Below are 25,882 nucleotides of genomic sequence, written 5' to 3' on the forward strand. Positions count from 1 at the left end.
TGGCATTGGCTGCTCTTTGGTTTCTCTGTCACCCTTACAGGAGTCTTGGGTCTCAGAATTTGCAGACTAGACTGAGACAAGTGTATTTTATCTTTTTTTTTTTCCTCTATAAACTGCTGCCACAGTCGATGGGAGACCAACTCCTCCTCCTCCCACCATATTATGATTTTGAAGCAGGGTAAAAGGAAAGATGATGAAGAAGCAGTAGCAGGACACCAGATTCTGACAGCAGATTGTAAGGTTTAAGATAGTATCTGCTGCAGCCCTGGGGGAAGATATTTTTTCTGGTTTGGACTATATTTTTAGAAGTAGTCCAGCTACAGTCTTGTGTATCCCATGGCTTGTGTTCTGGGAATTCTGCACTTGTTGTCTAATCTTCACCCAAACATTAGTAAAATGCAAAGCAATCTGCAGGTCATTCCCAGCTATCAAACACTTCTGCTTCCAGTGGAAGGATTGCAAGGGCTGAACTTCTTAGCACAGTGCAGAGTGAAAAGTAGATAGCTCAAGCTTCGTCTGAGGTGTGTGTAGGACAGAAGAGGGAGTGTGTGGAAAGGTCTAGGAGGCAAAGTTGTTCAGACAGTGTTGCTTGGAAAATGTGCTGGGAGAAGACTCCACCTGGAGCACTGTGTCCAGTTCTGGAGCCCCCAACATAAGAAGGACATGGAGCTCCTGGAGCTCCTTGAGCTCCAGAGGCCATGAAGGTGATTTAAGGGCTGGAGCAGCTCTGCCCTGGAGACAGGCTGGGAGAGTTGGGGTGTTCAGCCTGGAGAAGAGAAGGCTCCAGGGAGACCTGAGAGCACCTTCCAGTGCCTGAAGGGGCTCCAGGAAAGCTGGGGAGGGGCTTGGGACAAGGGCAGGCAGGGAGAGGACAAGGGGTAATGGATTAAAACTGGAAGAGGGGAGATTTCAGTGAGACATTAGGAAGAAATCCTTTGCTGGCCCAGGTTGCCCAGAGAAGCTGTGGCTGCCCCATCCCTGGCAGTGTTGAAGGGCAGGTTGGATGGGGCTTGGAGCAACCTGGGCTGGTGGGAGGTGTCCCTGCCCATGCAGAGGGGATTGGGACTGGATGATCTTTAAGGTCCCTTCCAACTCAAGCCATTCTGTGATTCTGTGAAGTTGTACAGCAGTGCTTGGTGTATCAGGTTCATGGAACAGAGCAGTATCATTTGATTGAAACTAAATTTGCATTACTCCTGAGAAAGCAGTGAGCTTCCCGTCCAGAATCTACCTCAGGATCCTGTAAAATACAGGTTTCTCCTGCCTTTTTTTTCCTTCCCCTCCTGCAGCTAATCCTCTTTGACCTACCGTTGGCACATGCCAGTGCAGATGTTTTTCAGCCTTAAGGCAAAAAGGTCTTCTGGGTGTGCAAACAGGGCATAGCAAATGGATAGCAGTAGGAAAATTAGTTTGGAGCACTGCACAGAAGTTCAGGCCTTGCAGAGTATAAAACTTGACCTGAAGTAAAAATGGGAGCAATTTGTGTCATATCAGGCATGGAGGAGATGGGATTGTAAAATGTGTGTTTATTCCCTCTCCAGTGAGCACCGAGTCTAAGTATCTTCAGACACCTTAAAGAGGGAAAATGGAAATAAAAAGGCAGCTTTTATAGGAGGCTTAAGATGGGGTGGATGACACTAGGAAATAAGGGTAGGAAATCTTTCTATCTTGTCTCTAGAAAATGACACGTTAAATGTATCAAGGTGGTAATGGCGAATAATGCACCGAGTGCGGGAGCAGCATTAGGAATTGAATATGCTCATCTGCTGGCCAGAATTTTCTGGCCTATTGTTTCATTTGAGCATCCAGCTCCTATCCTCTCCACCTTCCATCTACTTTGTGCCCTCCACCTTAAGCAAGAAATAGCTCCTCTTAACATTCCCAGCGAATGGAGCAGGGATGGTGATTTGGCTGACCTGGTGTAACTCTCTGCGTGGGGGTCAGTGGGGTCACCTCCTGTGCCCCACCAGGATGTGTTAGGGAGCATCAACACCAAGCACGTAGAGAGATAACTAAATTGAGGTGTCTGGAGCTCCCGTAACATACATAAAATTGTCTGTGTTTTGCCTCCTGCATTGCCAAGAGTATCCAGGACTGAACATTTTTACTCTGTGCGGTGCCCAGCTTATTCAGGATGAGCTTTGTGTATTGATTTGCTGCAGGGATTATCCTTCTCCTCCCTGACCTCTTCTTTGCTGAAATCTCTTTGCCTCCCAAGTGTATTCAAAATGTAGCAGCTCTTCTTTTTTTCACCAGCAGCTCTGCTGTAACGTCCATGAACACTGAATATCATTTAGAAAGGTGTTTTCTGTGTTCACTTGCACACCAAAGACTTTCCAAGGGATGTGTTTATTTACTGCCCTGTCTTCGTTTTCTTCCCCTTCCTCTCACCTGTTAGTCTTTCATTCATCTCTTATGTCTTCTCCTTTAGACTGTGGTTTAAGGTATCCCTTGTCAAGGGGGAGGATTCAGGGTTGAAATATTTCCAAACTGTAACTGTCGATCAGGGTCTTCATCACTAGAGTCTCCAGCAGTGTCTCCTTGGAAGGATCTGGTGTTGGCCTTGCACAAGAACATTAAAAGTTCAGGTAACAAATGTTCCTTGATTTGAGCAGTCCCAGGTGCCTTGGAAGGCTTTGAAAAAATGAGATGTGCTGGTGCCAAACTTTGCTGCTGTTCTCTTCAGGCTCCCAGCAGTGGTTTGGCATGTAGGCCTTCTTGTTTGCCAGCACAGACAGTGCTAGTTGGTGTCTGTCAGCTGAGAGGAAAATATGCACTTGTTGTTGGCATAGTTGGTGGAGAAAACATGAACTGGGGGAGTGAGAAATCATGGCAAGCAGATCATTTACACAGAGGACAGGCTTTTTAGCAGGACAAGGAGTAATGGTTTTGGATGGGAAGAGGAGAGATTTAAACTAGATATAAAGAAGACATTTTTTACACTGAGGGTGGTGAAGCCCTGGCCCATGTTGCCCAGGGAGGTGGGAGATGCCCCATCCCTGGAAACATTCCAGGTCAGGTTGGACGGGGCTCTGAGCAACCTGGTCTAGTTGAAGATGTCCCTGCTCACTGCATGTTGGGGTTGAACTAGGTGACTTTTAAAGGTCCCTTCCAACCCAAAACATTCTATGATTCTGTAATTAATTGGTCAGCACGCTGGGTTGTCTCATGACAAGACATTACTTGGTTGTCTCATTGACAAGTGCCAGGTCCTTCACTTTGGTCACAGTAACCCCATGCAACGTTACAGGCTTGGGGAAGAGTGGCTGGAAAGCAGCCTGGTGGAAAAGGACCTGGGAGTACTGGTGGATGGCCAGCTGAACATGAGCCAGCAGAGTTGGCCAAGTTGGCCAAGAAGGCCATCAAAAACAGTGTGTCCAGCAGGAGTAAGGAGGTGATTGTGCCCCTGTATGCAGGCCTGGTGAGGCCACAGCTTGTGTACTGTGTGCAGTTCTGGGCTCCACAGAGTGAGAAAGACTTTGAGGTCCTGGAGTGTGTTCAGAGAAGAGCATCGAGGCTGGTGAGGGGTTTGGAGGGCATGTCATATGAGGAGAGGCTGAGGGAACTGGGGTTGTTTAGTCTGAAGAAGAGAAGGCTCAGGGGAGATCTTCTTGCTCTCTACAACTACCTGAAGAGAGGTTGTAGAGAGGCTGGTGTTGGTCTCTTCTCCCAAGTAACCAGCGACAGGACAAGAAGAAATGGGTAGAAGTTGTACCAGGGGAGGTTTAGGTTGGATATTAGTGGTGAGGCTTTAGAACAGGCTGGCCAGGAAGGTAGTGGAGTCACCATCCCTGGAGGTGTTCAAGAAGCATTTAGATGTGGTGCTTCAGGGTATAGTTTAGTGGTTGTAGTAGCTGCATTATGGTTGGACTTGATAATCTTGAAGGTCTTTTCAACCTTAAAGATTCTCTGATTACAGGATTAAACGACAGCCTGAGTATGTATTTATAGGGGGAGTTTACTTCCCAAAACACCTGTTCCCTGGAAATTAGACTGAAATTGTGTGCATAGTAAATTCCCAGTTCATGTGTTTGTAGGTAGAGTAATAAAGTAACAGCACAGAGGTGGTGTGGTTTAACGAGTTACTGGAGCACTGTGTCCACTCTGGTCTCAGCAATGTCTTGGGTGTTGCAGGTAATACAGAACAAAACTGCAGGATTAATTTGTTATCTGGAAGATAAGCAAGAGACTAAAGCATCACAAATTGCTCATTTTATCCAAGGAAGAACACAGTGAGTCATTGTGAAAAGGAACCGTAGAAGATTCATGGTGGGTTGAGGATCCTCTAAATGATCAGCCAACGTCTGCAACTGGGGTTAAAACCTGTTTTGTTTTTTCTCCTCTTTTTAATGGTGACAGTAGCAGTGCCAGTCATCTGTTATTTTTTGTTTTAGAAACGTTGGCTCTCAGATCAGAATTTGGGGGCTTTTGGAAGGATCCTTTCCAGGTCGATCCAAGTCACGTGCTTGTGGAAGTCACAGGGTGCAGTTCAATGGTTTGTGCTGTGCAGGAGGTCAGATCAAATCATCATAACTTTTTCCACTACCCCTACATGTAAAATCCGTGAATGGGAACCAAGTCACAGTGCCTGGAGGCTTTTTCCAAAACACAAAGGCTGTGTGCTCTCTGCTGTGATCTGTGTTGCTTTGGTCACCAACTGAAGGAAATTATAGCAGAAATAAGAGATGCCCCGAAGAGGAGAAACATCCCAAAATATTAATGTTGACAAGAGATTCCAGCTCAGAAGGAAGCTGATGGTCCATTTTTGTTTGAACATGCTGCTGTCACTTCTGTGCCTAATGGAGCTCATCTTGGTTGAACTCACAGATGGCCAGTTACAGTTGACCATTTGTAGCTTTAATACATCCATGGAGGAGACCATCCTATCAGGTTGGCAGCCACAGACACAGTGTTGGGTTCCAACTGAGCTCTTCTCACATCATCTTTCACAGAATCACAGAGTGTTGAAGGCTGGAAAGGACCTCTTGAGATCATTTAGACCAGCCTCCTGCTAGAGCAGGATCCCCTAGAGCAGATCCCACAGGAACATGTCTAGGTGGGTTTGGAATGTCTCCAGGGATGGAGACTCCACAACCTCCCTTGGCAGCTTGTTCCAGGGCTCTTGTTTTCTCATACCCAGGTTAAAGCTCCTGTGTACCACTTTGTACCCATTGCCCACCTTTAGTGGTGCTGCTAGAGAATGCAGTTGGGTTTGGCATATCCCAAAAAAGACCAGCTGGCCAGTTTTTGTGATGCTGAAGCTAGACTATCAAGTTGAGGAGAGTTCAGCCTCATTCAGAAAAGCCCACAACTGTGCCTGGTGAAGCTGTTGTCATTTCAGGCTCCTGGTGATAGGAATCAGTGGTACAGGCATCTAATGTAGCTGTTTGGAAAGATCAGGGAGAGAAGCATGTTGTGCAGTTATGCTAGAAGAGCTCTAGTCCATCAAAGGTATGCTCTGCTATTTTCTAATTATCTGGTATTGGGATATATTGCAGCCTGTATGGACTATATACTTCTGCTCTTTTAAAAAGAAATTATATCTCACTCTTCTTACTAAAGGTCAGGTTTTCTGTGCCCTCCTACTGGGCATGATTATGATGAATAACTTACTTATCTTAATCAGCCCTGAATTAAATATCTTCTGTCATTTCAGCATGAGGCAAGTTCCCAGCAGCTTTGCTTTCTGGTTTGTTGTAGTTTTGAAGTGTAGAAATGCCTGTTGAGAAGCATTTGAACATTAATCCTCTCCTCCTCTCTCTTTCGACACAGCCTGCAAAGTCAGTTACAAAACTAATTAGCTGACATTAATATGTGCATTGCTCTAGGGGCTGAAAAACTTCATTTTCAGGGATGATGGAAGCGTCAGAGAAAATTGTTTGTTGACTTACATGGTAGTTAATGTAATTGTGGTTAAATGCTTTAAATCACTTATTTCTGAGACAATGTGGCTCGTCTTCACGGAATATTAATGTCTTGTATGTTTGTTTCTTTGCTGATGTCCTTTTTTATTTTGGAGGAGGTAATTCCATTGACTTCTCTCTGTTGCCCCAAGGTCACCATATAACCGTAACACAAAGCAGAGGTTCCCACACCAGGATGGGAGGATGTTCCTTCAAAGTAATCCACAGTGGTGGCTGAGCAGCCATCAGTGCTGGCCATGTAGACATGCCATGTCTAGCTGCCACCACCACTGGAAAGGACACCTTCTCCAGAGGCCCTTAGGAACCCCAGAAGGGTGATGTCCCCTTCCCACCTGGGTTCTCAGCAGCCTGTGAGCTGCAGTTTTGGCAGATATCATTAAGGCAGGAGCTCTGGGGCAAGTTCTCCAGGCAAGGTTCTCAGAGTTAGTCATGCAGTGGTGCCTGGAAATAGGTAGTTGAGAGTTTTTGTGCGTACATAAAGCTGTATTTGTGCCCAAAAGGGATGAGCCACCCTCTGAATTCAAATGAAGCCCTTAGAACAATCCAGGATGTGCAGGGACAAGGTCAAAATGCTGGTCTGTCAGTGTAACCACTCTGCCCAGGATGTTTTGGAAAGAGAGGAGTACTCCTCATCCTCTGACCTCTAGAAAAATGCTGTGACTTCAGTAAGCAAGTGACCCAGTCAGAGCTGATAAGCCTCCCTGGGACAATTTTGTTACCCTTTGCTTGGTGTATGCAGTGAGACCTTGAGGTTCTGGAGCGTGTCCAGAGAAGGGCAAGGGAGCTGGGGAAGGGCTGGAGCACCAGTCTGAGCAGGAGCAGCTGAGGGAGCTGGAGGTGTCCAGGCTGGAGCAAAGGAGGCTGAGGGGAGACCTGCTGGCTCTGCAGCTGCCTGAGAGGAGGTTGGAGCCAGGGGGGTCGGGCTCTGCTCCCAAGGAACAAGTGATGGGACAAGAGGAAATGGCCTCAAGTTGTGCCAGGGGAGGTTGAGATTGGATATGAGGAACAATTTCTTCCTGGAAAGTGTTGTCAGGCCCTGGCCCAGGCTGCCCAGGGCAGGGGGGGAGTCCCCATCCCTGGAGGGTTTTCCAAGCCCTGTAGATGTGGTGCTGAGGGACATGGGGCAGTGGTGGCTTGGGCAGGGCTGGGTTAACAGTTAGTCTTCATGATCTTGAAGGTCTTTTCCAACCAAAACACTTCTGTGATTCTATTTAGGTATTTGACCGTGTATTTTTCATGTTGTGTGAAGCCTTGGAGGGAGCACGTAAGGGGACTGACACACTTGAGTAACTTTGCAGAATTGATGCTGTTTAAAAGACTGGTGAGGAAGAAGGAGGGAACATTGTTCTGTTTCCTTATCAGCCTCTGTTTAGCTTTGGCTGGAGGGATGAACAGCAACCAGAGCTGCTGAATCCACACTGGAGAATAACATCTTTCCCCTCTGCGTGGCAGAGCTCCACGCTTCAGCTTGGTAAAGAAACATCCCAAACAGTCTGTTCTGCCCCCAGATATGTTTATTCCCCCCACACCAAATCTCTCAAACAACAAGGATACAAATTGTTTTGTTTCCTTATATTCTTTATCTTTCTTCTCTTTCCATGCGTCTGGACCTTTTTCTTTTGACCTGCTGCTGTTTGTGAGCTCTGGGTTTTGGCCCATTGGAGCACTTCATCCTTGCAATAGAGACAGGGCAGCAGTTCAGAACACGCAGCTGATGCCAGAGTATCCTGGTTTTTCAAGTTGGCTGTGGACAGCATGGAGAATGTGGTGATTTTCCTTGTTCATTAGAGCAGGGCAGGACTTCTCCATGGTGGTACAGCAGGGGAGATCCAGTTCAGCAGGAGGTTGATCATAACCTTCCCTTTGCAGCAACATCCCAAATTCATTGCAGACTCGAAGGTTGCAATGTGAATCCTGAAAGGATGACCTCTGATTGGTTTTGTCTCATCAAAGGAAAGGAACATGAACCTTGCTCTGTTGAAATATCTTCAGCAAAACTTTCTCGAGAACAAATACGTTATCTCTTAAACAAGCTGTAGGCTCAGAGGGATCTGAATTTCAGAAGTACTTTGAAGGACTAGATCTCCACATTTCCTGGGAAAAATAACCTGTTGATAAGGCTATTGAAAGGAGGTTGTAGAGAGGTGGGTGTTGGCCTCTTCTGAGTAAGTAACAGTTGGACTGGTGGAAATGGCCTGAAGTTGCAGCAGGGGAGGTTCAGATTGGATATTAGGAACAATTTCTATCCTGAAGGAGTGGTTGGACAGTGGAACAGGCTGCCCAGGGAGGTGGTGGAGTCACCATCCTTGGAGGTGTTCAAGAAACGTGTAGATGTGGCACTTCAGGACATGCTCTAGTGGTCAAGGTTGGGAGTTGTGTTGTATTTCGTGGTGGGTATTTTTTATTTGTTGTTTTTGTGTGTGTTTGTTTGGGTTGGTTTCTGTGTGTTGATGGTTGGACTCTGTGATCTCAGAGGTCCTTTCCAACCATGATGATTCTCTAATTCTGTGCTTTTTCCTGCCTTCTCTTTTTAAAGTTCACCTCCACCAACCCCTGACTGGTGTAATGGTACCAGACATTCCTGCTGATACCCTACATCCTGTCTGCTGGGAACACTTTCCTCCCTTTCCTGTGGGGTCCTGCTTCTTTTGCTCTTACTCTACCTTAGAATGAACCTGTTGTTCACTTACCACCCCCATGGTTTTTTTCCTCCTTGAATTTCTACTTCATCCTTTCTTTCTCATCTCACTTCAAAAATGAGCTTAAATACTCCTGCTAAAACTTGAGTTCATTACAAGTTCTAGATAGCTGTTTTCCTTAGCTTTATTTTTTTTTTAAAGCCATGCTCTGAAAGGAGCAAATAAAATCCCAAACATGTGGCTTTCTTCTGGAAAAATCAGCCATCTTTCATGGCTGAAAATATCAGAGCCCCAGCCCTGTGCTCATAAAAGAGGCTCCACAGGGGGCAGTGACTGAGATGGAAGGTAGCAGGGTGGTTACACAGACACTGGTGACTGCTTTATTATCTTGAATGAAATGTTGGGGCTTTTCTTGTCAGAAAACACAGCATAGGTTATATTAGTCAATTAACCTGGTAACCTGCATAGCTGTTTTTCTTTTGTGTGAGAGCCTGTGCTACTGTATCAAAAGGTTTTTCTCAATTCCTCTGGCAGTTTTTCTCCCATCAGTAGCACACTATTCATTTTGGATTACCCATTACTCAACATGTATGGATTTAAAGAGCCACTGGTATGGAACACTGCATGGAGCTGTTGAACAGAGTTGAGGAGGCCACGAAAATGCTCAGAGGGCTGGAGCAGCTCTGCTCTGGAGCCAGGCTGAGAGAGTTGGGGTGTTCAGGCTGGAGGAGAGAAGGCTCCAGGGAGACCTTAGAGCACCTTCCAGGGCCTGAAGGGGCTCCAGGAAAGCTGAGGAGGGGCTTGGGACAAGGGCAGGGAGGGAGAGGATGAAGGGAAACAGTTTTGAGCTGAAAGAGGGCAGATTTTGGTTAGACTTAAGGCAGAAATTCTTCACTGTGAGGGTGGTGAGACCCTGGCCCAGGTTGCCCAGAGAAGCTGTGGCTGCCCCATCCCTGGAGGTGTTGAAGGGCAGGTTGGATGGGGCTTGGAGCAACCTGGGCTGGTGGGAGGTATCCCTGCCCATGCAGGAGGTTGGAACTGGGTGATCTTTAAGGTCCTTTCCAACCCAAGCCAACCTGTAAGTCTCTAGTTTCTGCACCATTCACTACTGAATCTGTACCTCTAGTCCTGGGCAGTCAGCTGAGCAGTCTCAATGGTCCCCCATTCTCCTTGCTGTTTTTCTCCTCCACCATAGACCTGTTGAGTTTGCTTATTGTCGTGTTCTTTTAGTGTCTAGTTGCACCTAATCCTTCATGTGTTATTTCAGCACTTCCCATTCTGCAATTGCGTTAGCTTATGGATTTTTTGGAAGGAGTTTTTCTTCTGGGACTGAAGAAAAAAAACCCCAATGCAAATGGAAGTTGTGCAGGTTCTCACAGTTTGTGGTCACTTAAATATTTAGGCCAGTGTGTTCCAGGACGTGCTTTTTGATGTGTTTTTATTGTAAGCCTGTCAAATGTTTTTCCTTTTAAGATCCTCTTCAGACCTAAGTGATTTAAAATATTCCCAGGTTATCTTATTAATTTTGTGATCTGGAAAGCAGAGGTTTGCTGGAAAGTGTCTGGAGGTTCATTACTTGAAGTCTCAGAAAGCCAATCATTAGGAGTGAGGGTAAGCCAGGTGCTGGAGGATCTTGATGTTAACTGCTGCTGATTTCTAAAGACAAGCCCAATGTCTTGGCTGGGGAAATGCCACAATTTCTCCTTTACAACATAAGAAAAAGATTTTAATTAAAACGTTGACACACCGACCAAATACGTGCGCAGGTGGAACAATCACCCTGCCTGCCCTGGGGGAGGGAGTGACATTCTAGGTACAGAACAATTATTTTTCAAATTTATGTTTTGTTTTGGTTTTTTTTGGGGGGGTGGAATTGGTTTTGTAACGTGCCTTGTGCTACACCAGAAGCTGGCTCAGTGCCCAAGTGGAGGCAAGGGATGAGTGGTGTCCCTCAGGGGTCAGTATGGGGAGCAGTGCTGCTCAACATCGTAGGTGGAGACATGGACAGAGAGGGATTGAGTGTCTCCTCAGCAAGTGTGCTGACCACAGCAAGCTGTGTGGTGGGGTTGACAGCCTGGAAGGAAGGGAAGCCGTCCAGAGGGACCTTGACAGGCTGGAGAGGTGGGCCCATGCCAACCTCATGGAGTTCAACAAGGCCAAGGGCAAGGTCCTGCACCTGGCCAGCCACGACCTGGTCTGCATCGTAAAAGGCATAGCCCGCAGATCGAGGGAGGTGCTCCTGCCCCTCTGCTCTGCTCTGGTGAGATCCCAGCTGGGGTGCTGTGTAGAGCTCTGGAGCCCTCATAACAGGAAGGACATGAAGCTGTTAGAGTCCAGAGAAAGGCCACGAAGATGATCAAAGCGCTGGAGCAGCAAGGAAGAGGAGAGAAGGCTCCAGCGAGACCTCAGAGCACCTTCCAGTGCCTGAAGGGGCTCCAGGAAAGCTGGGGAGAGTTCACCAAAGAGGGCAGTGATAGGACAAGGGGTGATGGTTTTAAACTGAGAGAGGGGAGATTTAGGTTAGACGTCAGGAAGAAATTCTTCACCATGAGGGTAGGAAGGCACTGCAATAGGTTGCCCAGAGAAGCTGTGGCTGCCCCCTCCCTGGAGTTGTCCAAGGGCAGGTTGGATGAGGCTTGTGCAGCCTGGTCTGGTGGAAGGTGTCCCTGCTCATAGCAGGGATGTTGGAACCTGATGATCTTTAAGGTCCCTTCCAACCCAAACCATTCTATGATTCTATGTTAGGAAAAGGATGTTCTCCCTTTAGGCATTTGCTGCTTTGGCTGCAGCTTGGACTTTTGCTTTTACCTGGTTTGGCCACTGTTAGCTGAGAATCAACTGGCTTTGGGGCAGCCTCCAAAACAAGATCTTTCTATGGCCTTTTCAGACAACAAAGGCAACAATTTCTGTCAGCAACTCTCTTCCCACTGCTCATGTTGTAGCACTCGGAGGCATCTCTGCCTTCGCAGCACTGCTCGGGCTGTTATTTTTTGATGCTACTACTGACTTTAATAGGAGTCATGTTGCCAAATTGCACATTTCCTTTGATAAACTGAACTTCCTTCAAAGAGCTAATAGCTTTTAGTTCGTAAGTCTCTTGGACATCTTCATCAGGACAGCTTGTTCTTTGATTTTATGGGCATTAAACAAAGCGCTTTATGATAGCTGAAGGGGACAATTGCAGGAACAACAACCCAGCAATCTGTTTCACACTTGCTGCAGTCTGCAATCTGCTGGTGTGCTTTAAATATTCCAAAACTCCTCGTGTTCCTTTACCCGAGTGTGAGTTACACACAAGTTTCCTTGCAAATGCTTCGTGCAGCTCCCTTTGTGTGAATTCCTTGGGGTTTTTTTTGCCTTGTGACAGTATCTACAGTCTGCTCCAAAGTGCCTTTTTTTTGGCCCCTTTATTTTTTTTTCCTCAGAAATGAGGCAAAACTTTTCTACCTGGTTTTATAGCAGTATGTTGTTATATTTTTTTATTAGGCTGAGAACAGGCTTATGTATACAGGCCTATATATATATATATAGGCTTATATATCCCTCTCCAAGTTTAGTTTCACCGACCTCATTGTACCTTCCTACCCCCTTATCCAAACCCCAAGCTTGCAGGGACAGTCTTCCATTTTTCCTGCAACAAAAACAACCCCAAAACTAAAAGATGGCTTGGCAAAGAGAAGGTTTATGAGTTCAAGAAAATGATGATGTAGTTAGTTTTGTCTAAAGAAGTTGCACTCTGAGCAGCAGCATCTTCCTTTCTGCTCTGCTGGATGGGCCTTGTTCAGGGCACAATGTGTTTTGAGGTGTTTCCTTGAGCACTTTTTGAGTGCTGTAAATGCTCAGTTAGGGCTTGGAGGGTCTAATTGCCCACAATTCATGGAGAAATGGGGGTGGTGGGAAGTACAGAGGGCATTTGTTGGTGCCTCAGTCCAGCTTAAATGCAGAGTATAAGTAGAATTGCTGCAGCTGAGTGGTCGTGCAAAATGTGTGAAGCTGCGTGCAACAAGTTGCTGCACTTTAGGGTAAGGCTGCTGTGGTTTTGCAAGCAGGACAAAGCAGGTGCTGCTTCTCCTATTAACTAGGGGCACTGGGTCATGTCAGGCCCATTTGCTTCTGGGAATTAGGGTAATGGCTTCTGCACCCACTTAAAGGTTATGTAGCTTGGCTTTAGTGTTAGAGATTAACGCTGAACCCACAAAGAAGAGTGGCCACAGCTCAGCCAGAGCTGAAATTCTGCTTCTAGCCCTGGCACCATGGGAAGTGTCTTGTGTGTGTGTGTTAAAAAAAGGGAGCTGCATCGTAATGCTTAAAAGGACTTTAAAAAGATGTCTTGTGCCACGAAGGCTTACAGAGATTTACCTAGGAAAATGTTTTCTCTTTTAATAAAACATATTGCAGCCAGGACGTGCTTGCCATTTGATATATTTGCTGCCTTCAGAAGGGAAACCAACAATAAAAAAAAGATTATTCCTTAGATGCCTGACAGCATTTTGCTAGGGATGTTGTAAAAAATAGTACAAAATTCTTTCTGACAGTAGTTACATCCTGCTGGGAGTCGGAGTCTAAAGGGGTTCCCACAAATCCTATGGAGTCCTCTCATGGCCCAGACAGGTGCTGACAAACAGCTAGAGCATCATGGCTTAAAAAGTAAATTCCTGCTTTATGGAGACTTAAGCAGATGTGTTTTCCCTCACAGAAGGGTCAGGCTAAGACTGTGGGGTGTAGCTTTACCTGCAATAACTTGTTAAGTTGTAGTAATGTGAATATTTACGATTATCTGCCGATACCCTTAAGCCCTTTAAAACACCAGGAGGTTGTTTTTCCATATTCATTGATTATCCCTTCACATTGGGTAGAATCTCTCAGATGCACGGGGTGGGTTTGTGGGTGGTGGTTTTTTTTTTCATCTTTGTGTTGGAACAATGTGATAATAATGTTTTTCTGTTTATTAAATTAGCAACTACTCCGTGAGATGCAACAGATGGCCAGTCGCCCCTTCGCCTCCATCAACGTTGCCTTAGAAACAGATGAAGAGCCTCCAGATCTCATCGGGGGAAGCATAAAGGTGAGAGTGTCCTTAGCACTCATAGAGGCTGGTTTTAATCTTTGGGCAGTGATCCCAAATCTCTCTGGAATGGGTTGCCCAGGGAGGTTGTTGATGCCCCATCCCTGGAGGTTTTTAAGGCCAGGTTGGATGAGGTTTTGTGCAGCCTGGTCTAGTGGTTCCCTGCTCATGGCAGGGGTTTGGAACTGGATGGTCTTTAAGGTCCCTTCCAACCTTAATAATTCTATGATTCTGTGATTTTTTTATATACCTGCAAGAAGCTGTAAGTCTGGGAGGGCCAACTTGGTTTTTCGTTTCCTTTTATCCCTCCAGGAATGCATTTTGGGCTGGTTTAGATACAAGTTACACTCTGGGTAGGGTATGAGATTTAGTGGTTGTCTTGTTAGTTTTTATGCCTCCTAATAGAGAAGCTTTGCACAGCAGAACATTTGGCTAGAAATAGCTATAGGTGCTGCAAATAGAAATCAGTTTTTCTGCAGTAGCTCAAAGCAAGCAGGAATACAAGGGTGTGCATGTAGTGTAAGAGTGTTAACATATTTCTGATTGTAAATATATGTTCAAATACATCCTGTGATGCACGAATAGGAGTGTGAAGAAATCATTGTCTTACACCAAGCTGGCATGTTCTTAGACACAACGTGTTGTATTTTTAGGGAAAGCTTATTTAAAAGGAGACTAATGAATTGAAAGGGTTTTTTTAATGTGATGCTTTGGCTAGCAGACTTGTATACAGAAAGAGAAAAACTAAGAATTAAGAACACTGATTATTTTTGTTTCCTGTCTCAGGTAGCTGTTTGGTTTTATTTTATGTAGGCTTGTTTTTTGGAAGTCTGTGTCATTAGTCCAGGCACGAAGTTTCTCACCTTCTATTGGTGTGACAGGAAAGCAAATTCTGCCTTTCTGTAAAAAAAGTGTGTATTTTAGTTATTGTAAAGCACGTGAAAACAATCTGACCCCAGAACTTCTGTTTGGTGAGTAGTAATGCTTAAGTCTTGGCATTAGTATCGAGTAATGCTGCAATTAGGGTTGTTCAGCTTTATCTCTTCCTCATTTATGTGTGAATAGAGTCTTTCCTGGCAAGTTGTAATACTTCTTCCACCTTACTAGTGTCCTGCACCATGTTCTGGGTGGACACTGCATAGAAGCTTTTTGATATATTGTCTTAGTGTCATTATTCTGGTTATTTCCCATGTTCCGTCCAAACCTTTAGTTCCAGGCATGAATGATTCCTGTGTTTGCCTCACATTAGAGTGCTTCGTGGAATCCCTGACTGGTTTGGGTGGACTGGGACCTTAAAGATCATCTAGTTCCAACCCCCCTGCATGGGCAGGGACACCTCCCACCAGCCCAGGTTGCTCCAAGCCCCATCCAACCTGCCCTTCAACACTGCCAGGGATGGGGCAGCCACAGCTTCTCTGGGCAACCTGGGCCAGGATCTCATCACCCTCACAGTGAAGAATTTGTTCCTAATATCTCCTCTGTTTCAGCTTAAAACTGTTCCCCCTCATCTTGTAACTCCATGCACTTGAAAAAAGTCTCTCTCCAGCTTTTTTTGTGGATTAATCATTACCTTTCTCTGAAGCCAGGGATTGTTGTCCCTGTTTTGCAGAGATGAGCCTTCCAACTTTGGGAAAATGAAATTTGCAAAGCACTCAGTAATTTGGGGTAATTGAGCAACAAGGCAGCTAAACTGACCTGTCTCTGGGTCCTCTCTTTGGAGGCTCTGGGTGGTTCTGCTTCCCTCTGACTTTCATTTGACTCCAGAACATTCAGTTTTTTTGAGTTTTTATCATTTCCATACTTGGGTTGTGAGGATGGGAGGCACTGGAAGTCATCAGCTGCTAATAGCTCACCCAGCTTTTGACATACGTGCTTGTAGAATTGGGTTGTCACTCAACAAATTAGAATAAGGCTGGTTTATATTGCTTCATCAAAGCAGCTGTGGGATGTGTATGGATGTTCCCGTCGTGCTGGAGGTTGATTTGTGAGGTTGTAGCCTGACTGATGATGTTTTTGGGCTGGAGTCTCTCTGTCTGGGGGCAGTTCCCTTCTCCTCTTGACCTTTTCTGGAAAGAAGCCCACTGAAACACCTCTCCTGTAGGATCAGGCCAAGACAAAGCTGTCCCAAACTTTCTGATCTGACAAGTTTGTCTACACTCAGAAGCTACAGAGAGGATGGTTAACTTTGAATCTCTTATGTTCTGATGAGTGTGTTATTTGTCCTCTTGTTCAGCTGATGGTACTTGTACCTTTTTTCCTCTGGGCTTTGTTGTTCATGTTCTCCTCTGTACCTCTCTGCTTTTTCCTTTCTTCTCAGTGTCTTCTGTGATTATAGCAATGCTGAACTCTTCTCTTTTGAAGTGCTTCCATAGACAGCACCCCAGACAGAATTTCATCTTTCTCTCACTTCCAACTAAGCTTTCCCATGTATGTCGTCAGCCATCAGCTTCCATATCTCACTTGTCTGACCTCCTTGGGTTACTCAATAATAGATGGAGAAGCCAGTTTTAAACATAATTAGGACTGTGGACAGATGTCCTTTTTCAGACCCAGAAATTGTTACCAACTGCTAAGTGCCCCCTGTGCTGATAACTCATCCAAATGTTCCTTAATCCACTTGAAGCATAAATGAGACTATCTGATTCAGGCAAATGGTGCAAATCATGTCCAATCACCTAAAGGCAAGTAGGGAACATGGACATGGGTGGTTGTGCCAGCTAGTGACTTCATCTGCTGGATGATCTGGGTGCAGAAGGAGGATGCTTTTCCATGACAAGGAAAGTCACTGCGTTGTGAGGGTTTCATATAGTTTTTTTATCATCTTGGAGAATTTGGAGAGAATATGGATAAAAATCTGGAGTGTTTCAGCAAAGTTGAAATCCTACAGAGAGGAGGCTCAGGAAGCTTGTGGGTCATGAGCAGGTTGGGGAATGACCCTTCTGACATAGCCTGACCTGTTGGATCCTGCATCTACATGAATTTAAATAGAAATTAAAAAGCAGCCTCAACACCCATGGGGTCACCTTTGGTTTTCCTGCTTATCCCTTCTGCACCTGCCTGGGCAAAAAAGCTCTTAGCAGGAGGGAGCTGCAGGAGGGTGGGCTGGGACAATGCAGAAGTGTGGCACAGCATTTGTCTTTGTGTTTTGTCTGTTCTTTAACGAGTAGCCAAGAAGACAGTTGGACTGTTGAACTACAAGCCATTCTCCAGTTCCTCTCCTTTTTGCTGTGTCAAAATTTGTCAGCCTTCATTTTAAACCCAGAAATCCAGACTGGCTTTATCATAAATGCAGTGATGTGGTTTTTTTCTTTCCCCGTGTGAATCAAAGCCTTTGGTTAATAATGAGTTTATTTGAGGGTTACAAGGGAGAAGTGGGAAATAGAACATCTTGTCTGCAAGAGATTAATTTCCTTTTCCATTGTGCATAGCCAGTTGGCAGCCAATGTCAAGCTAGTTCCATCCTAAGCTGATGTTTTCCAGCTGGACAGTATTAGAACCGTGTTTTCAATTAGTATTTTTCCTGGGGTACTTAGAAGTAATAGAAAGTGATTTACCTGCAGGGAGACTATTCATATTGCAGTCTGCAGCTAGGCAACATGTAACTAGCTGCTTTGGTTTATTTCCCACTCAACAAATACCCAGTGGATCACAAATCTACTACTAAATTTGCTTAGTTATTACAAAATCCATTGGCTTTTGTCTGCAGCCTTTTGTGCCTTCTGAGATGCTGCCTGTCACAATTATTTTTTTCTAGGAGTGTTTGACATCCTTGGATGTCTGGGTTTCATCCAAGTGTCTGAACTGGTGTTACTGGAACTCAGGCTTTTTTAGATCCTGTTGTCTAATTTATCTAAGTTTTGTATTCCTCTGCAGTGATTTTCAGAAGAAGCTTTCCTGAAAGAATTTGGAAAGTTTAGAATTTAGTGATTTCTTAATCAATTTCCAGCTATCTTGAAGCTGGCAAAGGCTTGTGGATTCTTGGGAAAAAAATAACACAGCATAGCAAGGAAATGCTTGGCTTGAGCAAAACACCTACAGGATCAACAAGAAAACTGTTGCATTAGAAAAATGTATCCTTAAGTCAGAAAAAAAAAAAAATTGCCTGAAAAGCTTTTAGAGGATTTGAAAAACACTCTCGTAAAATGGAGCGTTTGCCTGCTAGAGCTGGTCCGTGGAGCAGCCTTTGCTGTGCTGTGTTTAGGGATCCAAAGTGCAGAGCCTCTGCTAAGGGGGGGATTCTTTTGTGCCTCAGCAGGCTGTCCACATCTATCGTTGCAAAAATGGAGTGAGAGAAGTATTTGGTGAGCAAAATCCTAGTGAAGCTCTGCACCTCCGTGCCAGCCTGCGTTTCATTCTGCTGCGTTAGGCTTCCGAGGGCAGTGCAGCTTTCCTGCAAAGCCTTCCTCAGGCATCAGCTCCCCAGGCTGGCTGATTTTTTTAAAAATAGCAGAGAACTGATGGAAAATAGCATCTTGCTCTAGTAATTAGTTTGCTTTGTTATGGGAGAAAGTGCTGGTGAGTGGTTTGAAGACTGCCAGAAGGTCCCATCTGTTCCAGAAGCCCGGAGATGAAGTGGTGGGCTGATTTAGGAGTGGGCAAAGGATACCACAGATTGATATTTTCAGTCTGCTTGCATTTTGCACCTGAGCAGTGGTCTTGTGAAGCTCCTTTTACACTGCAATGAAGTTGGAACGATCAGGAATGAGCAGAGGAGTGAGAAGTCCTGTGCCGTGGGGCGCCGGGGAAGCTGCTGGTGTAATCATTGTGGTGAGGAATGGTTTAAAATGAAGCTTTGCCCATCTCCAGCTCTTCTTCATCTGAATTTTTTTGTGCAGCTCTGTCTTGGGCTCTTCCATGCGATGAGAGACGTTAAGTAAAGAACAACTAAAGGCCAAGGAACTGATTGTTTTTAGGCTTGTTATCCTGTTCTGGTTGTCACTCTTGGTGACTCATTTCCCCCTTGGTTCACTTGTTATTGACCCATTATTAATCCATCCAATTTGCTGATGGACCAGCTCCTGTGCCCCCCTCCCAAGCCACTTAACTTAAAATGAGCTGACTTAGTGTGAAGACGGTGTGTCCCACTTTGCCATGCTACAGAGCTGAGACTGGGGGTCCTTGTGCAGGCTGGCAGATTTGGAAGGGTGGCAGACTTGAGCTGTGGTAAATAAAAATAGTCCTAAGTAGAAACATCTGGGCTATCGGGTGCTTTGGAAGGGAGACAGAGCAGGTTAGGGTTTTTCAAGGGTGGTAGAAATAAGCTGAAGGGGAGAATCGTTTTCCTCAAAAGGCAAATAGTTGGAAGAAGGGAATGAAAGTAAGGGGGGAAAACATAAACTGAAAAATCTGAATGGGATGTGGCAGTTGCTGGTGCTGGTGGACACGCAGCTTCGAGGGCAGAGAGGCTGGTTTTATTTCGCGTGACTTGTCTAAGGCTGCTCGGGCTCCTTAGCCTGCCTTTTGAAATGCAGTTTAATTTTGCATGCATTATTTCTGGGCTTCCTAGCATTTGCTGGTTCTAGGAGCTTTCTCCTGGTGTTCAAAGCATGTCAGTGTGCAGCTGTCTCCTTCTCTTTAGCCCCAGCACATCCCCTCGTCAGACTCGCTCCGTGTCCACGAGCGGGTGGCAGGAACCCTCCCGTCACAGCAGGCTGACGAGGGACCTAGAACAAGAGGTGACATCCCAGCTTGTACTTGATATTTGCTGTTAATTCTGCTTATGCTGGCCCACTTTCTAATCCATGGAAGAGTGTGTGATCCCCGTTGAAGGAGCACCCTGCTAGATGGAGTTGCCAGTGGTAAGAAGGGAGCGTTATCTGGGCAGCCGGGGTGTGTAAAACGGATTAGCTCCGCTAGAATTCCAGCTAGCCTGGCTGTGATCCCTACTGCCAAAGCAGCAACAAAAATACCTGATTAAACCTTCACCTAATGAATTATCTCCAGTTAACTAGCACAGGGTATCTTGTTTTGATTTCTGTTGCAAAATTAAGGCACTTGGGGAGGAAAGAAACTTTTGCCACTTCCATAATATAATGCGGAATATAAATATTTGGAAGGGAGCTGCTGTGAGATCAGCAGAAACATCTGTTAAGGCTGCCTTGTATTTAGGGTATATTTGGCTGATAACTGAGGTTTAAGTAGTTTTAGTTGTGAAGGGTACATTTTTCAGCAGGATGGACCCTGATTTTAGCTGATAAGGAGGAATTTGCTGGAGGGTGAGGAAGGTGCATGAAGCTTCCCACAGGAGAAGGTTTTTCTAAGCTCTTTTTTCCCTCTAGTGCAAACGAATGTTTCTTCTGATTGAGGTACTAATAACACCAGCAGCTTCTCAAAAACATTTTCAGGGACCTATTCGCATTCCTTTATGCCAAGTAATTGTTTTGTGTGTCTTGTGTTTGCGGTCTCCATCCAACTGTCCTACTTGATTGTTTTTTTGTACTTTTTTATGTGCAAAAACCAGCCAAGTGATCAAAAAGAACCAGAAAAATCCTGCCTCTTCACCCGTATGAAATCAAAATAAATATCCAGCGTTGGCCATATATATTTTGCCTGGATTTCATACCCATGGCCTCATCCATCCCATCTTCTCCCCAGGGCATCAGCAGGGAAGTGGAAAAGAAGGGCGAGTGGCAGCCGAGGCGAGTGGCGATGCTCAAAGCTGTGACATGAGATTTTGTCATTTCAGGGTGACTGCTTTTGAAATGCAAACTTGCCTAGCAAAATCCTTTGCTTCACCCTGAGCTCATGTCCGTGTTTTGCTGGATTGACAATGTGCACTTGAAAATAGAAAGCGGTTGTTAAATGCAGTGGGATTGAACTCGGTGCCCCGTCAGGCTGGTTTGCGTGTGCTCTCCTGGTTCCTGGTAACTCAGGGTGCTGGGATCTGTAATTTCAATTTCAGACTGTTAGCATTCATCTGAAGGCTTGAATATGATTTTTGTGTAGTTCCTCACATGCAGGAACCCAGTGCTGGGGGTGAATCGTGAGCAGTTCATTCCCCATCCCTTGTGTCACTTCCAAAGCAGTTATCAGGGACAAGGTAAATGTAAATTTTTTTAATCTATACTCACTTACTGCAAATTATTGCTGGAAGTTAATTCACCTTTATCTTGGAGGACATACGTAGTACCCCAAGAATATGATTTTTAAAACTTAATGCTCTATTTTTTCTAGAAAATTGCTTGTAACTTATTTTACAAATGTTCAGTCAGCTTTTAATGGCACAATTTAAAAACTTGGAAATGGAATTTGACCCTTTTTCTACAGAGTGAAATCATCTGAAGAAGTGGAATCAAATAATAAAGTTGAACTGTTTCAGTAATGTTCCTCTTCCCCACCGTAAGATTTCTGCTTTATTTTAATTTCCTTTACTGGAAATTGAAAACCATGGAAGAGTTATTTGGTCAAACCACAGAAATACGTTTTCTTGTTAAGGGGGGAAAAAAAAAAGTTCTCTACCATCTTATTTATTTATTTTTTTTTAAATACATTTTGAAAAGCAGTATCCTGGCAGCATATTGCAGAATTGAAATAAAAATTGATGCTGTGTTTTTTAAATGACACAGAATATTTATTGTTCTAGCCATTAGGTTGATGTGACACGTTATTAACCTTCCGAATTTGTCGAAGATCAGCGACGTCGGTAGAAATAATGAGATGAAATCAAAGCCAAGAAATGTTTAGGTTGAACATCACACCATGACACTTGATTGCAGAAAGCATTAGGCTGTGAAATTGTCTCCCAAGGGTGCTGCACTCCCCACCTGGGTCACTTAGAAACAGCCCAGACAAAATCCTGGGAGATGCCCAGGTTGGGTAGAAAATCCTGCTGGAGGAGGTGGATTAATGAAATGCTGTTAAATGTCTCTTACTGCTTTGAACTTCTATAACTGATTAAATATGACATGTATTAAGTACATATCAAAACTCACAAACAGCTGAAATTCCTTGGCTTTTCAGTGCTGGTTTTGACCAGTAAAGTCACCTGTGGAAACCAGCTGAGAACAGATTTCTGTGCCTCCAGGAACAATGGGTTTGTGTCGCCGCTTGGAGAAATACCATTAACTGGGTATTTTCACCCAAAAAAAAAGGTCATGGCTGTTCCAAACAATGCTTGTCACACACCTTATGACAGAGCTTCCCGCTTCAAAACCAAAGGCTGCAGTGCACCTTCCTGAGGGTGCACATTGCCCAGTAAAGCATGTTTAAATCTGTGCACCAGACTGAGGTGTCTTTGCTGGGTTGGGTTTTTTGGTTCTTTGTTTGATACTTGCACTCTCCAGCTTCCTCCTGGTGGGTTTTTTTTCTGCCTTTCCCATTGATTGCAGCTTTGCTGCTGTGGATGAGCAGTCACAGCCCATTGCAGAAGAAAGGTTTGGGCTCTCAGCTCCTTGAAGGTGCCACTCCGGCTCACTCACAGGGTTTCTTTGAGGACAAGGAGTAGGTCTAGGGAAGGGTGCCTGACAGACAGCCCAGCTGCAGTTTGTAGCACATCCCCTTGGTTGACCTCCATCCTGATTGCAACCAGGAGGGAGACAGTCTTTTGGCTACACGTTTCTTACTGCTGCTGTGCCTGCTGCCTGGCTGCATGCATGTTTGGTCACAGGTTCATGTCTGATGGGCTGTTGGGTGACAATTTGGCTCGTCTGGATTGACCCACCACCGAAGGTGAGATCCTCTTGTCCCACTGACCGTGGTCTCCGTGCTCCAGCAGTTGATCTCCTCTCTCCCTTCTGTTCCCCTCTCCCTGTGTGGGGACTCTGCTGTTCAGGCACCGGGTGTCTGAGGGATGCACCTTATTTGCATAGATTTGAATAATGCCTGCTTTATTGTGCCATTAAGCCCTCAATAAAAAGAAATTGCTTCTATAATTCAACAATGGGTTTATCAAAACAGTCTAAATGGAAGTCGCTGGCAGAGGCTGGTTTTAACCATCTGATGAAAGGTGTTACAACGTTTAAAATCTGTGTGGTTTATGGATTTTTCTAAGTGGGCCTTTAAAAGGCACCTGTCAGGCTGAGGCACAAGCATTTAGAGTGATCTGATCTCTGGTTCCCAAGTGCACTCCAAACCTTCTTGCAGAAAAGCAGCTTGGGGCTGTTCAGCCTGGAGAAGTGAAGGCTCCAGGGAGACCTTACTGCAGCCTTTCGGTTCTTCAAGGGGGCTTCTAAGAAAGATGGGGACAGACTTTTTAGTAGGGCCTGTAGTGGTAGAGTAAGGGGTGATGGTTTTAAACTAAAAGAGGGGAGATCCAGGCTAGATCTTCTAACAAAGAAACTTTTTTTACACTGAGGGTGGTGAAACCCTGGCCCAGGTTGCCCAGAGAGGTGGGAGATGCCCCATCCCTGGAAACATTCCAGGCCAGGTTGGACGGGGCTCTGAGCAACCTGGTCTAGTTGAAGATGTCCCTGCTCACTGCAGGAGGGGGTGGATTAGATGAGCTTTAAGCTCCTTGCCCACCCAAACCACTCCGTGATTCCATGATCTGCAACAAAAGCATTCAGACAGCAGGCAAGAGGCAGGCACACTGCAGAGGTGTGGAAGGAGAGGAGACATGAGCTCTTCTTGTGTCCCCCCACTAAAATGCAATGTGGTGAAGCCACCCAGCTTCTCCTTAGCTGCTTTGCACCATGGTAGCACATACCTAGGTCATGTCAAAACACGAGCAGCCTCACGCCAAAGCCAGCTGTGGGTGGGATCCGCAGTCAAGAGAGCCGTGAAGCTACTGGTTGATTTACCCCCCGGTTTTCCTCCATGTCTGGAGAAAAGGGTCCCCAGGCTCCACTGCTGGGTTGCTCTGAATCTCACAGGAGGGCACCACATGCCCTTCACTCCCAGCTGACCTCTTGCTTTCATCAAATTCACCATTCCCATCACTCGTGTGAGTCATTTCATCAGGCTGCGCTTTGTCTCTTGGCCGGGCAAGCGCGCTCGGAGAGGAGCTGCAGTCTGAGTCACAGTTCAAAAAGCAGGTGCCTCAACTGCTGCTGTCAGAAATAAATGTGCAGGACTTGATTCTTTGTGCTGGTTTTTGCTGTTATTAACTGCAGCTTGTCTCAGGAAAAAGGCTGGTTTTGATGGACAATATACCATTTTCTCCCCTGTTTAGATTTAAGAGGGAGATTGGCTGCAGGATGATCTTGTGCTTAGTATTTTCCTTCCAAATGAGCTTGCAACTGCCTGACAGGTTTTGGATGCATCATTCTAGAAAGCAAACTTCCTTGCTTTGCATGGTTAATAGAAACAAAATCCCTCATGTGGTGAAATACTAACAGTTTTTTACTAGTGCTGAGCTTTTCTGTGCAAGTTGGAAGGAAGGAGGCTCAGAGGTCTGTCCACAACTATCCGTGGTACCTCTGAGAGATGAAAAAGTTCCCTGCAGTATGGGGGTCAGATTCATCCCTGTGAAGTAACACTGAGTGTTGGGTATCAGCATGGCCAGGGTCTGGTGTCACTTGGGGGGGATAGCACTGGCTGCCTGGTCAGGGCTCATTTCAGCGCTGGTGACGCCTGTGTAGGAGCTCCTCATGGTTCAGAGTGGGAACAGGAGAGCAGAAGGGAGGAATATGTGTGACCTTGAGGAATGAAATAAGACCAAAAATCCTATGGAAAGGGAAAGGTCGTGCCCACAGGGACTCATAATGAGAGTTTCTGCTGCACGCTCAGGGTTCATTAGTTGGAAAGGGCAGAGGAGGAGAAAAGGGTCCTGCTTGGGGCTGAGAGATGAGATAAATTACTCTCAAAGTCCCTTCAGCTCTGTGACTGAGAACTCTGTAATGAACTTTTTCTCTTCCCTACTTTTTTATGATGAGCAGGAGAGGTAAGGTGGTTTTGATAGCATTACAGAAGCCCTGTCAAAGCCTGAAGCACCTCTCGGGTCAGCCATGGTCCACAGCAGCAGATGAGGTGCAGAGAGGGACTGTTGGGAGAGCTGGAGAAAGGAGTGTTTGGAGAAGGAGAAGAAATTCAGAGCCTTGTTTGTTCAGGTGAGCTGAACAAAGGCCAAGATGTACAGAAAGGTAAAGCTCAGGGAGAGGGTTAAGGCACAGAACATCAGCTGGAATACTAAGTTTAGGTGGGAAAGAATTAGGCTTAGAAGAAAGTTTCTGGTGTCAGAGCAGTGAGATCCGGGAGCAGGAGCCTCTGGAAAGGTCTCACAGAGGTGATGGCACAGGCTGAAAGTGTAACTTGTTTTAAAGCAGAACATTGCACTTTTATGTGCAGTCACCTGCATTAGTGAAGGGCTGGATTCAGTGACCATGAGCAGGATTTTCCAGCCTCCTGTTTCTAGGTAGTGTCTGGAGAATGATGAACGTGCTGCTGAGGATCCCTGGGACATTGCAAAGCACTCTGGAGTAGAGTTGCACTGAACAATTTGTGTTGGGGAAGGAACAGAGTTGCAGAAGCATTTTTATTAGAATCACAGAATGGTTTTGGGTGGGAATGCACCTTTAAAGGTCATCTTGTCCAATGAGCAGAGACATCTTCAACTAGACCAGGTTGCTCAGAGCCCCGTCCAACCTGACCTGGAATGTTTCCAGGGATGGGGCATCTCCCACCTCTCTGGGCAACCCGGGCCAGGGTTTCACCATTCTTAGCTTAAAAAAATTCATCCTTGTATCTAGTCTGGATCTCCCCTCTTTTAGTTTAAAGCCATCACCCCTTGTCCTGTTGCTACAGGCCCTGCTAAGGAGTCTGTCCCCTTGAAGTACTGAAAGTCTGCAATAAGGTCTCCCTGGAGCCTTCTCTTCTCCAGGCTCAGTAACCTCAGCTTTCTTGGCTTATCCTCATAGCAGACATGCACCAGCCCTCAGATCATTTTTCTGACCATTCATCCAGTAGGAGTTAAAAGCAAATAAATTAAAAAGGTATTAGAAAAAATAATATCTCCTCAGCTTGTTGAGTGGCACCTTCATCCTTCTCTTCCCCCAACTCCTCCTCCTCTGAGGATGAGCCCGAGTGGTCACTGTAACACCCCAGCACCTGGCTCCCACCTCTGGGGTTCATGGAATCCCAGACTGGTTTGGGTTGGAAGGGACCTTCAAGACCATCTAGTTCCAACCACCCCTGTCACGAGCAGGGACACCTCCCACCAGCTCAGGCTGCACAAGCCTCATCCAACCTGGCCCTGAACACTTCCAGGGAGGGAGCAATCAAGGGCAGGTTGGGTTCAGCAGGACTGTTTAATTACCAGAGGAATATATCAGGTCCTGGGGTCTCTCCAAAATAACACCCACCTTGGGAGCTCGGTGCAC

General features: G+C 45.7%; 1 protein-coding gene across 1 annotated transcript in view; it reads left to right on the forward strand.

The window, feature by feature from the left end:
- Positions 1–25,882, forward strand: part of ATRN (attractin) — a gene marked incomplete at its 5' end in the record, with an annotated part of 169,919 nt that overhangs the window by 134,850 nt on the left and 9,187 nt on the right. Inside the window, one exon of the mRNA XM_051618313.1 lies at positions 13,521–13,628. Coding sequence (XP_051474273.1) covers positions 13,521–13,628 — 108 coding nt within the window. The remainder of the gene's footprint in view (positions 1–13,520; positions 13,629–25,882) is intronic.

This window comes from Apus apus, chromosome 4, assembly GCF_020740795.1.
Source record: "Apus apus isolate bApuApu2 chromosome 4, bApuApu2.pri.cur, whole genome shotgun sequence".
In the NCBI taxonomy this organism is placed as follows: Eukaryota; Metazoa; Chordata; class Aves; order Apodiformes; family Apodidae; genus Apus; species Apus apus.